General features: G+C 36.5%; 1 protein-coding gene across 14 annotated transcripts in view; it reads right to left on the bottom strand.

Moving 5' to 3' along the window:
* Positions 1-12819, bottom strand: part of LOC127855895 (F-box/LRR-repeat protein 7-like) — a 54564-nt gene that overhangs the window by 16881 nt on the left and 24864 nt on the right. For all 14 annotated transcript variants that reach the window (XM_052391881.1, XM_052391840.1, XM_052391811.1 and 11 more), the window contains 4 exons: positions 12405-12470; positions 10528-10638; positions 6395-6437; positions 2913-2956 (listed from right to left, as the gene is read on the bottom strand). In XM_052391881.1, the coding sequence (XP_052247841.1) occupies positions 2913-2956; positions 6395-6437; positions 10528-10638; positions 12405-12470 (264 nt within the window). The remainder of the gene's footprint in view (positions 1-2912; positions 2957-6394; positions 6438-10527; positions 10639-12404; positions 12471-12819) is intronic.

Here is a 12819-nt window from a genome sequence, read left to right on the forward strand (position 1 = left end):
GATCATCAGTATTGACCGGTACAAATTGTCCAGACAAATTCTGAATCCATAATGTATCAGGATTTGATGGGGTAGCAGCAGGAGGTACACAACTAAATAACTAAAAGATACCCGTGGTGCTGACAATGTAGCCGTAGTAGTGAGATGAACTCCTGAAGTCAAGGCCTGAGAGTCAAAAGAACCAGTGTTCATAGGCAAATTAGGCCCAGTGACTGCAACATGCGTGGATGTCAACAAGGGAACCGACACATGTGGCATGGAGACATGAGATTTCGTAAAGGAATAAGATGGTGAACGACTATATGAAAGGTAATTACGATGATGTCTACGTGAATGTTGTCGTCGTCCTCGGTTCCTGCGATGTCGAGATCTGGAATGGCTGCGTTGAGAACGAGATTTCCTGTTATAGCGTCTACGTGATCGTCGACTTAATCGCTTACTAGCGTAGCGACAACGAGAAATGCTCGACGAAGAAGAACGTGTCCGATGTCTACTCCGTGATGATGACGAAGCATTTGACAATGACAATGACGAAGAAGAGTAATCCGACAATGAAGATCGACTTCTTCTTCTGACTGTTGACCGGTGACTGTTGCGATCGTAGGCCGATGTAACAGATGACTGGTGATCAGTGACCACACCCATGACCGGACCGGACCGGTACTCAATGATCAAACCGGACTGGGCCGGTCATATCATGACCTGAGACATCACCGGACAAAGACCGTAATATGGCGGCTTCCATATGGTCTGACATTGATCGATCCGTAGATCCATGATCAATGTCACCGGTATGTATGGTGTGAGTCATAAAGTCCGATGTTGACCGACTGACAACAACACCATCTTGCCCGGCACCCAGTGACTGAGAGATCATCTGGTCATCGATAATCCGTAAAGTCACCGGATAATCCTCTGCTGGAGGTTCATTCAGACGTTTGCGGCTGACAGACGTTCTACAGCGACCTGCTTTTTTCCAGGTGTCGTAAGCCCACAAATCGCACACCGCACATATATTTTGAAAAGTGCAACAAGTACATGCAAGGCAAGTGTTGAGAGAATCCCACTTTGCCTTTACATGTCCACAAGAACCTCTATTCTGCAAGTTCATTTCTCAAATAAAAGAATCAGAAAGAACCTACAAAAGACAAGTTAATGGTTATAAAATCAAATAAAAAGTTAAACCACAATGAGTAAACAAATAAACACTGTACAAATTGTCCTCAATTACCTATTGAGGCATAGCCACGGATTCCTCGTGCTTCACGTGCTCATGTACCTGAGTACGCTACAAAATAAAAAACCCAGCAAAAGCAGAAATAAACAATAAATGCAACAAAAATTATAGAAATATAGACCGAATGATTTAGAGAAAAGATAAATAAAATCCCTCAAACTCTGATTAAACACGACGAAAAGATCCGTGAAATCCGGAAAGGAAAGATGAGTTGTGGTTCTTGATTTCCGGTTAGGTTACATTGTACTATGTTTAATCTGACTTGGGATTATTTGTAGAGGTGGACGATTCCCCAGCACTTATATTTTCCGGATGATAAAGCTCCCTTGGAAAGGGGTAAGCTGGAGATAACAGGTAACGTATTTATGATATTAAAACCAAATATTTAACCCTTCATCCTTTCGGTTTCAAAGTGGACACATCTTATAAACAGTTAGTAACAAAAATTATCGTGTTTTTTTTAACCATGTAATTCGAGCTAATATAAATGATGTTGCAGTAAGCAACAGACCCGAGAAATTCAAACAAAGTTGACAGATGGTCACCCAAAGTTTCGTTAAAGTACGTCACATTAACGAGGAGAAGTTGTTAGAACAAAATGTTAAAGCACACACCTCACTCACTGACTGACATTAATAATTCCTAAAAGGTGAGAACGATGTGAGCAGGTGAGTTTAAACAGGGTGCTATTTTTGTCATGTTCAAAGTAGGATAGAAAATCGCACATCCACAACTTCATATAATAACGAACAAGAGTTGTCACCATAGGATGACTTATGTCCCCTATAAACGCTTGATAGAAGTTATGAGCTTTTTTCTTAACCTGAACGCAGATTTAAAAACCTAAACGCGGACCTTAAGTTCAAGGTCAAGGTCACAGGGGTCATAATTTGTATGCGTATGGAAAGGCCTTGTCAAATACACATGCATACCAAATATAAAGGTTATATCTCAAGGGACAAAGAAGTAATGAGCATTTTTCAAAACCTAACCGCAGATTTCGAAACCTAAACGCGGACCCCAAGTTCAAGGTCAAGGTCACAGGGGTAAAAATTTGTGTGCATATGGAAAGGCCTTGTCCATATACACATGCATACCATATATGAAGGTTATATCTCAAGGGACATAGAAGTTATGAGCATTTTTCAAAATCTAAACGCAGATTTCGAAAACCTAAACGCTGAACCTAACTTCAAGGTCAAGGTCACAGGGGTAAAAATTTATGTGCGTATGGAAAGGCCTTGTCCATATACACATGCATAACAAATATGAAGACTATATCTCAAGGGACATAGAAGTTATGAGCATTTTTTGAAACCTAAACGCAGATATCAAAACATAAAAGCGGACTCTAAGTTCAAGGTCACAGGGGTAAAAATTGTTGTGCGTATGGAAAGGCCTTGTCCATATACACATGCATACCAAATATGAAGGTTATATCTCAAGGTACATAGAAGTTATGAGCATTTTTCGAAACCTAAACGCAAAGTGTGACAGAAAGATGGACAGACGGACGGACAGATGGAAGTCAGATCACTATATGCCCCCTTTTCTTCGAAAGGCATAAAAAAGCCTGCACTTTTGAATGTCATACGCTCATGTTCATGATTCAAGTATACCCCTCCTTACTTTGATACGAGGGGAATACTGCAATTGACAGTGCAGTGTAACCTACCAGCTGCTGCATGCATCCAATGTATTCATCTCCATGTTCACCCACTGCAATCAGAGGTACAAGCATTTTGAATACATATTTTGATGTGTCCAACAGCATTTGCAGACACAACATACATACACTAGAACTGTTAAACATGCTAAGAACATACACCAACATTATTGTCCATAAAACAATGGAATTAATTCATTAAATGAGATTGGTTTAAATTGCTAATTTAACAGAAAAATGTATATAGGAGCCAAGTATGCAAGTTTCATTTAACTGTGCTGATTTTTTATGATGTTAGATATTTGTGTTCAACATATTTGAATATTGTAAGCTTTTGATGAGACATTGTTGTTTAAATTTGAAAAAACTTTGTACAAGACCATTACATCATGTTACAGTTAAAATATAAGACCTCTTGACCTTTTTTCCATAAGATTATTTTCAAAGTTTTTTACTATAGAAGTCTTTATATATGGTAAATGTATGTGTATATAAATCATTTGATCCCTTTGTTGTGGCCCTGATCCCTGGGGCATGATTGAAACCAACTTTGTAGAGGAGTACAATAAAATGTTTGACAAAAAATATTGACATAGAATATTTTGCATGTTGTCTTCACAAAAAACAGGGGACACCATGCTCAATGTTTAAAACGCACTTAGTGACCCCGTGACCTAGTTTTTGACCCGGCATGGCCCATGTTTGAACTTGACCTAAACATCATCTAGATAAAACTTCTGACCAAGTGTAGTGAAGATTGGATGAAAACTACTTGAACAAGGGCTGAATGTAAAACATGCATGCCGCCCATATGGTCTGTCAGTTGAAGAGGAAGCCATTGTATGAATACGTTTTTTGTCACTGTGACCTTGACCTTTGACCTAGTGCCCTAAAAATCAATAGGGGTTATCTGCCAGTCATGATCAATGTACCTATGAAGTTTCATGATCCTAAGCCTAATAATTCTTGAGTTATCATCAAGAAACCATTTTACTGTTTCGAGTCACTGTGACCTTGACCTTTGACCTTAGATAATATAGTGACCTGAAAATTAATAGGGGTCATCTGCCAGTCATGATCAATGTATCTATGAAGTTTCATGATCCTAGGCATAAGCATTCTTGAGTTATCATCCGAAAACCATTTTACTATTTTGAGTCACTGTGACCTTAACCTTTGACCTAGTGACCTGAAAATCAATAGGGGTCATCTGCCAGTCATGATCAATTTACCTATGAAGTTTCATGATCCTAAGCCTAATTATTCTTGAGTTATCATCTGGAAACCATTTTACTGTTTCGAGTCACTGTGACCTTGACCTTTGACCTAGTGACCTGAAAATCAATAGTGGTCATCTGCCAGTCATGATCAATGTTCCTATGAAGTTTCATGATACTAGGCGTAAGCATTCTTGAGTTATCCTCCGGAAACCATTTTACTGTGTCGTGTCAGTTTGGTGAAGAAAGGATTAAAACAACTTGAATAAGAGAGCGGACACTTAATACTGACCGACAGACAGATTGACAGACTGACCGACAGACAAGCTCATTCCTATATACCCCCCTAAACTTTGTTTGTGGGGATATAATGAGTCTCTTAACATTACATTTTGTAATGGTTTGTACCCATACATAACATTGTCCATACTTAAAAATGTGAAGTCTTTTTGAAGTAACATCAGAAAACCACTGGATGAAAACATATACCTTTGTGGAAGCTTTACAAATACATTTACAAGTTTTTCAAGCCTTTTCCTGTCTACAAACAATATCTAAACATTTCTTCACACATGTTTGCATGTTACTGTCTTTAGAATCTTAAGGCAAAATACTTTCAGGAAAAAAATGACATCAATTTTGTATTCCATATTTTCATGTAAATCTGTACTTAATTGATTTGCAACTAAATAAATGATTTATAAAACAAGAGCTGTCACCATAGGATGACTTATGCCCCCTATAAACGCTTGATAGAAGTTATGAGCTTTTTCGAAACCTAAACACAGATTTCGAAACCTAAACACGGACCCTAAGTTCAAGGTCAAGGTCACAGGGGTCAAAATTTTTATGCGTATGGAAAGGCCTTGTCAGTATACACATGCATACCAAATATGAAGGTTATATCTCAAGGGACATAGAAGTAATGACAGGGCTCGAAATTAACACTCGCACACTCGCAAAATGCGAGTAAAAATACCAATTGCGAGTTAAGTTTTAAGCCATTAGTATTTTTTGCGAGTAAATAAATAGTGAAAAGAAATGAGTAGGTATCATGCTGCTCGACGTCATGATCGCTAAATCTTAGGTCAATTTATAGAACGCCCAAGTACCCTTATGCGTAAGCGCGCACCTTGTATGTAGACTGGTATATACAGATACGCGGATGGTATTAGTACAAAGGAAGTGAAACAGTCGACTATTCACACATGTTCATTGAAGCGAAAAATAACTTGTCACTTTACTCCCAGACAGAAATAACACAAAATACACATAATACAAAAGATAAAGCAAAGTTAACCATTTAGTTAAAAAAACACTGATTTTAAATCCTTCTACAAAAACAGTGAATTAGTGGGAAAAATAGAGTAAAATAAGACTAAAACTTGTTGTAGATGAAGATGGTCAATCAACCTTATGTGGGCCCTTATGGTCCAAGGAACTGATATCTTTGTATGGTTGCAGAAATAAAATGCGTATACATGTTAAGTACTTTTATTTTGTTTAAATAGTACTAAACTAATGTCCAAGGTTTTTGTATGTTTCCATCAAAATTTGAGAGAATGTTTTTGATTTTGCGAGTTGGTATTAAAGCTGCTCGCAATTTTTTGCAAGTAGAAAAAAAGTTAAATTCGAGCCCTGAATGAGCATTTTTCAAAACCAAAACGCAGATTTCGAAACCTAAACGCGGACCCTAAGTTCAAGGTCAAGGTCACAGGGGTGAAATTTTTGTGCGTATGGAAAGGCCTTGTCCATATACACATGCATAACAAATATGAAGGTTATACCTTAAAGGACATAGAAGTTATGAGCATTTTTCGAAACCTAAACTCAGATTTCGAAACCTAAACTCGGACCCTAAGTTCAAGGTCAAGGTCACAGGGGTAAAAATTTATGTGCGTATGGAAAGGCCTTGTTCATATACACATGCATACCAAATATGAAGGCTATATCTCAAGGGACATAGAAGTTATGAGCATTTTTTGAAATCTAAACGCAGATTTCAAAACCTTAACGCGGACCCTAAGTTCAAGGTAAATGTCACAGGGGTAAAAAAAAATGTGCGTATGGAAAGGCCTTGTCCATATACACATGCATACCAAATATGAAGGTTATATCTCAAGGGACATAGAAGTTGTGAGCATTTTTCGAAACTTAAACGCAAAGTGTGACGGAAAGACGGACAGACAGACGGACAGTCCAATCACAATATGCCCCCTTTTCTTCGAAAGGGGGCACAAATATATAATGCTGCAAACTACTTAATTTACTTACAATTGATCCCAGAGGCCACGAAAACTCTAAGATTGTTTAAATTCTGAAATATATTAAGCAATATGTTAAAATAACTTCACATACTACACCACTCCTTTGACCTCCATAAAAGCCTTGAAAGATTGAGTTGAGCAATAATTTTTAACTGATAAATATAATCAAGGTTGCTCACCTGAGTGTATGATGCAATTCATATTAATGTACCCCAAAACTTTCCAGTTTTTGATTCTGCTAAGAAATTATTTGGACCAATGTTTCGACCATAAAGATTGGACAATGAATGTGACCTACAGAGCGTTCTTTAACATTTTCTTCAACATGATCCAATAAAAGATGTTATACAACATATACAGAAACAAGAGTTCCGCGGTCGGAGATGACCGCATTGAAGCCGGATTTTTGATTTAAATGACAGGAAAGTACCTTTCGTGTTTTTGTCAATGCAATACTTAAATTACTGAAATATTGTTCAAAGGTCAAAATGAAATGTAAGTACTTTTCAAGGCATGAGCAAACCTTGTGTTATGTTTTGAATGCATGCATATACATGAACAACAATAACATTTAAGGTCACAAATATGAACTTGAATTGACATTTAACATTTTTACCTACCAAAGTTATAAGAACTTTAACATTTTTACATTCAAGGTCACAGTGACCTTGACCTTAGAATGAATGACCTTGAAATGACCAGTGGTCATCTAAGTGTGCTTGCAAACCTTCATGTCAAGTTTGAAGACTCTATGTCCAAGCATACCAAAGTTATAACAATTTTAACATTTTAACATTTAAGGTCACAGTGACCTTGACCTTCAAATGAATGACATTGAAATGACCAGTGGTCATCTTCTAGTACTGGCCAATCTTTATTTCAAGTTTGAAGACTCTAGGTACAAGCATACCAAAGTTATAACATGAAATAAGAACTTTAACATTTTTACATTCAAGGTCACAGTGACCTTGACCTTCAAATGAATGACCTTGAAATGTCCAGTGGTTACTTACTAGTTCTGGCCAACCTTCATGTCAAGTTTCAAGACTCTAGGTCCAAGCATACCAAAGTTATAACAACTTTAACATTTTTACATTCAAGGTCACAGTGACCTTGACCTTCAAATGAATGACCTTGAAATGTCCAGTGGTTACTTACTAGTTCTGGCCAACCTTCATGTCAAGTTTCAAGACTCTAGGTCCAAGCATACCAAAGTTATAACAACTTTAACATTTTTATATTGAAGGTCACAGTGACCTTCACCTTCAAATGAATGACCTTGAAATGACCAGTGGTCATCTGTTAATCCTGGCCAACCTTCATGTCAAGTTTGAAGACTCTAGGTCCAAGCATACCAAAGTTATACCATGAAATAAGAACTTTAACATTTTTACATTCAAGGTCACAGTGACCTTGACCTTCAAATGAATGACCTTGAAATGACCAGTGGTTACTAACTAGTTATGGCCAACCTTCATGTCAAGTTTCAAGACTCTAGGTCCAAGCATACCAAAGTTATAACAACTTTAACATTTTTTATATTGAAGGTCACAGTGACCTTGACCTTCAAATGAATGACCTTGAAATGACCAGTGGTCATCTGTTAATCCTGGCCAACCTTCATGTCAAGTTTGAAGACTCTAGGTCCAAGCATACCAAAGTTATACCATGAAATAAGAACTTTAACATTTTCGAGCACGCCGCCACCCCGCCCGCCCGCCCCCCCCGCCCGCCCGACAACATCAATCTATAAGCCGAGATTTTTTCGAAAAAAATCCGGCTAAAAATATAAAATCTTTGACTACCTATCTTAATAATTAGGATAGAAATGTGACATCTGCATTGTTAACAGGCTTTGACAGACAAATGCTGATCACAGCAGATCACTATAACATCAGCAGATTGTGTGCAGATGAGTTGAAAAGAAATTGCTATAGGAAAGCCACTACGGTTACTGAGCCTACTAAAGCATTTTTAATGAACAATAGACTTTGAGAAAGGTAAAATGAAACAAAATGGCCGTGATGGCTAAACTGAGTTTACACATGCCCATTGCTGAAGACTTGACTTCGTAGAATGAAAAAACTTAGTAAGAGAACAATAGGGTAGAACTAAAGGAACACAACATGTGTTCATAGATGATAGAGGCCTCCACTTTCCCATTTTGCCTCAAAACTTTGCTTATGTCAAACACAAGCTGCTTATGGACAAGGTGGACTTTTAACCTCTTACTGGGACCTTGATTTTTAAGGTAATGAGTTAGAAGATACACACAACACTCAGTCTCCTCCTGGTAGTCATTTTAGGTAAGTAGTGTTAAAGTGAATCACAAATAAAAAAAGAGATGTGTTTGTCAGAAACACAATGCCCCCTACTGCGCCGCATTGAAATAAAATTTCTATTTATCATTTGGCAGGTATAGAAATCATTTCCCTTTAAAGGTTATTGCTTCCCTTGAATTTTGTCCAATCCAACCCCAGGGGGGGGGGGGGAGGGTCTGACCATGTCAGACAGACATCACTGACAACCAAGGCCTGTGGTTTAAAAGAGATCATAGCCAGAGTTGATCATGTATCTATGGACATAAGTCCACAGGTATGTAATGAACATCAAAGAAATTATAATAATATCATTAAAAAAAAAAAAAAAAAATCAATCATTTGGGTTATAAATAATCAAAATAATAAATCTGTACAGTAACTGTGAAAAGAACTTCAATTCTTGGTAAGGAAATTTATAATATGAGATTTATAATTATATAAATTACTTCCCTTGAAAATAATTGTCTGTAACAAATCTCTATTTTTAGAAGCAAATAATTAAAAGCCACTACCGTGACTGTAGTCACCACTCAAAATGTGCAGCTCCATGAGATACACATGCATGCCAAATATATAAAGTGGCTATGTTCAATATTGAATAATTTTCTCCCTTTTTAACGCTTATTACTTCCCTTAAATCTGTATTTTTTACTGTGACCGTAAAGGATGACCTTGACCTTTTACCACAATTTGTTTGTCAGAAACACAATGCCTCCTACTGCACCGCTTTGATTTATTTAACAAAAATATATACGTGGGCAGGTCAGATAACTATGTCCATTTAAAGCTTATTACTTACCTTGACTTTGTTTTTTCGACCCTTGACCTTGAAGGATGATGTAAACATTGAAATTTTACCACTAAAAATGTGCAGCTCCATGAGATACACATGCATGCCAAATATCAAGGTGCTATCTTCAATATTCAAAAAGTTATGGCCAATGTTAAAGTTTTTTTGGACGGACGGACAGACTGACATACTGACTGACGGACAGTTCAACTGCTATATGCCACCCTACCGGGGGCATAAAAAGTTACAGCCAGGACAAGTGTCTTTATAGCAATATTTGACATATGACAGTTTAATGAGACCTTGACCTCTGAGGTAGAAAGACAGGTTTCACACACAGAATGCCAGTTCATCTTAGTTGTCATAAGTGATTAGGCATGTCGAAAAAGCCTGATGGATGACAAATTTACAATCACAATAATGTGTTCATATCCAAATGTGATCTTTGAAGTGTGACCTTGTCATTTGAGGTGGGGAGAATAAAATTGCAGCCAAAGTGCAGTAACTAAGAAAATCCTTTATTCTATCTTAAAGAGAATAGTCTCACATGTTATATAGGCTTAATTCATAGAGGGAGTAGAGTGGTAACCAGGCTTTTCGAGGATTTGACCTGCTGACCTAGCTTTTGAATACAGGAGAAAGCAGATTTGAACATGACCTAGACATTATCAAGAATAATAATCTGACAAACTTTCATCATGATTCAGTAAAAAAAAAACACGACATTTAAAGCGTTACAAGGTTTTTCTTACATTTTATCCGTTGACCTAGTTTTTGATGCAAGTGACTCAGATTTGAACTATCCCTAGCAAATGTAAAGAAAACAACATAACACTTAGGATTCTGAAAACATTACATTCAATCCCAAGCAGTTCCATTCATTACAAAATGATATCATCCTATGAATACGAAATTAAATTTGAATAATAGATCTACTTGCTTCAGCAAAATTCAAGTACAGTACTTTTCACATACTAAGCATTCAATTCAAGGATACTAAGGGATCTGTGAAAACCACATACTATATACCTTGAACAGTTTGTGCATTATGGCAGGCGAAAGGTGTGGACAATTGGAGATGTAGAGCTCTTCTAACTCAGTGCATTCACTAAGCAGCTGACCCAGGCCGTAGTCATTCAACTGTGAACAAGTAAGCTGTCAATTATGTAGCTAATCTGTAGTCATTCAACTGTGAACAAGTTAGCAGTCAGTTATGTTGCTAGTCTGTAGTCATTCAACTGTGAACAAGTTAGCAGTCAGTTATGTTGCTAGTCTGTAGTCATTCAACTTTGAACAAGTTAGCAGTCAGTTATGTAGCTAGTCTGTAGTCATTCAACATTGAACAGGTTAGCAGTAAGTTATGTAGCTAGTCTGTAGTCTTTTCACGTTGAACAAGTAAGCAGTCAGTTATGTTGCTAGTCTGTAGTCATTCAACATTGAACAAGTTAGCAGTCAGTTATGTTGCTAGTCTGTAGTCATTCAACTTTGAACAAGTTAGCAGTCAGTTATGTAGCAAGTCTGTAGTCATTCAACATTGAAGGTTAGCAGTCAGTTATGTTGCTAGTCTGTAGTCATTCAATTGTGAACAAGTTAGCAGTCAGTTATGTTGCTAGTCTGTAGTCATTCAAAATTGAACAGGTTAGCAGTCAGTTATGTTGCTAGTCTGTAGTCATTCAATTGTGAACAAGTTAGCAGTCAGTTATGTTGCTAGTCTGTAGTCATTCAACTGTGAACAAGTTAGCAGTAAGTTATGTTGCTAGTCTGTAGTCATTCAACTGTGAACAAGTTAGCAGTCAGTTATGTTGCTAGTCTGAAGTCATTCAACTTTGAACAGGTTAGCAGTCAGTTATGTTGCTAGTCTGTAGTCATTCAACTTTGAACAGGTTAGCAGTCAGTTATGTTGCTAGTCTGCAGTCATTCAGCTTTGAACAAGTTAGCAGTCAGTTATGTTGCTAGTCTGAAGTCATTCAACTTTGAACAGGTTAGCAGTCAGTTATGTTGCTAGTCTGTAGTCATTCAATTGTGAACAAGTTAGCAGTCAGTTATGTTGCTAGTCTGTAGTCATTTAACTGTGAACAAGTAATCAGTCAGTTATGTTGCTAGTCTGTAGTCATTCAACTGTGAACAAGTTAGCAGTCAGTTTTGTAGCTAGTCTGTAGTCATTCAACTGTGAACAAGTTAGCTGTCGGATATGCAGCTTGTCTGTTGTCATTCAACTCTGAACAAGTTAGGAGTCATATATGTAGTTAGTATGTCTTCATTAAACTGTGAACAAATAAGCAGTCTGTTTTGTAGGTAAGATGTAGTCATTCAACTATTAACAAGTCAGCAGTCAGTTATGAAGCTTGTCTGTAATCTTTCAACTGTGAACAAGTAAGCAGTTTTATGTTTTTAGCATGTAGCCATTTAACTGTGAAAAGTTAGTGGTCAGCTATGTAGCAAGTCTGGATATTTAATTGTGAACAAGTAAGTCATCAGTTATAAAGTATGTCACAATAAAGCTTTAAAACATCACAGACATAGACTTCAGATTAAGAAAATGCACCAATACATGTGTTTTAAACATACTTTCAGCTTTTTGGAACATCATGTTGCTTATAGCTATTTACAGCATTTAAAATTAAGTAAATTATATAACAATTAAATCAAAGTTAAGTAGCATTATCTAGGTAAACACTAATGGTATTTATTAAGCATGACAGACATCCAAACTTATTCGTCATATATCTTATGACAGATTTAGTGCTGTCTAACACCTCTTTACCAATTTTTTCAAAATACAAGGAAATATTGACATATGTTTAAATTTTTCAGACAAAACATGTGAAGTAATTTATTATGAACTACATGTTTATCAGTGTTATTTATAATATCATATTTCAAAACGCAATACAAAATAATCTCACCTTATGGCATTTGGTTAAAACTATTGCCTTCAAACATCTATGTTCTTTTGATTTATGCTTGAAACACTGAAAATCAAGAGGGACAATTATAAGAGGTACTAACTTGTTGTACAGGCAGGATGAACAAAGTTTAACCAAAGTATTTTGTCTGCAGTAAAATATGCGTGTCAATTATACATTAAATACGGTTTTAGTGATTCAATTGAAGATAAAAAATACTTTTTACAAAAAAATTATTTGTTTATTAAAATTCATCATACAAAATACAAAGGGCAATAACTCTTATTAAAGAAAGTGTATGGTTATGGTTCTTGTGCATGGTACTTCACCCCCATTTATATCTATACACCTATAAAGTTTCATGTGGCTATCTTATATACTTTTTGAGAATTTTTTTTTTTTTTTTTTTTTTTTT

Source organism: Dreissena polymorpha, chromosome 1 (assembly GCF_020536995.1).
Source record: "Dreissena polymorpha isolate Duluth1 chromosome 1, UMN_Dpol_1.0, whole genome shotgun sequence".
Classification (NCBI taxonomy): Eukaryota; Metazoa; Mollusca; class Bivalvia; order Myida; family Dreissenidae; genus Dreissena; species Dreissena polymorpha.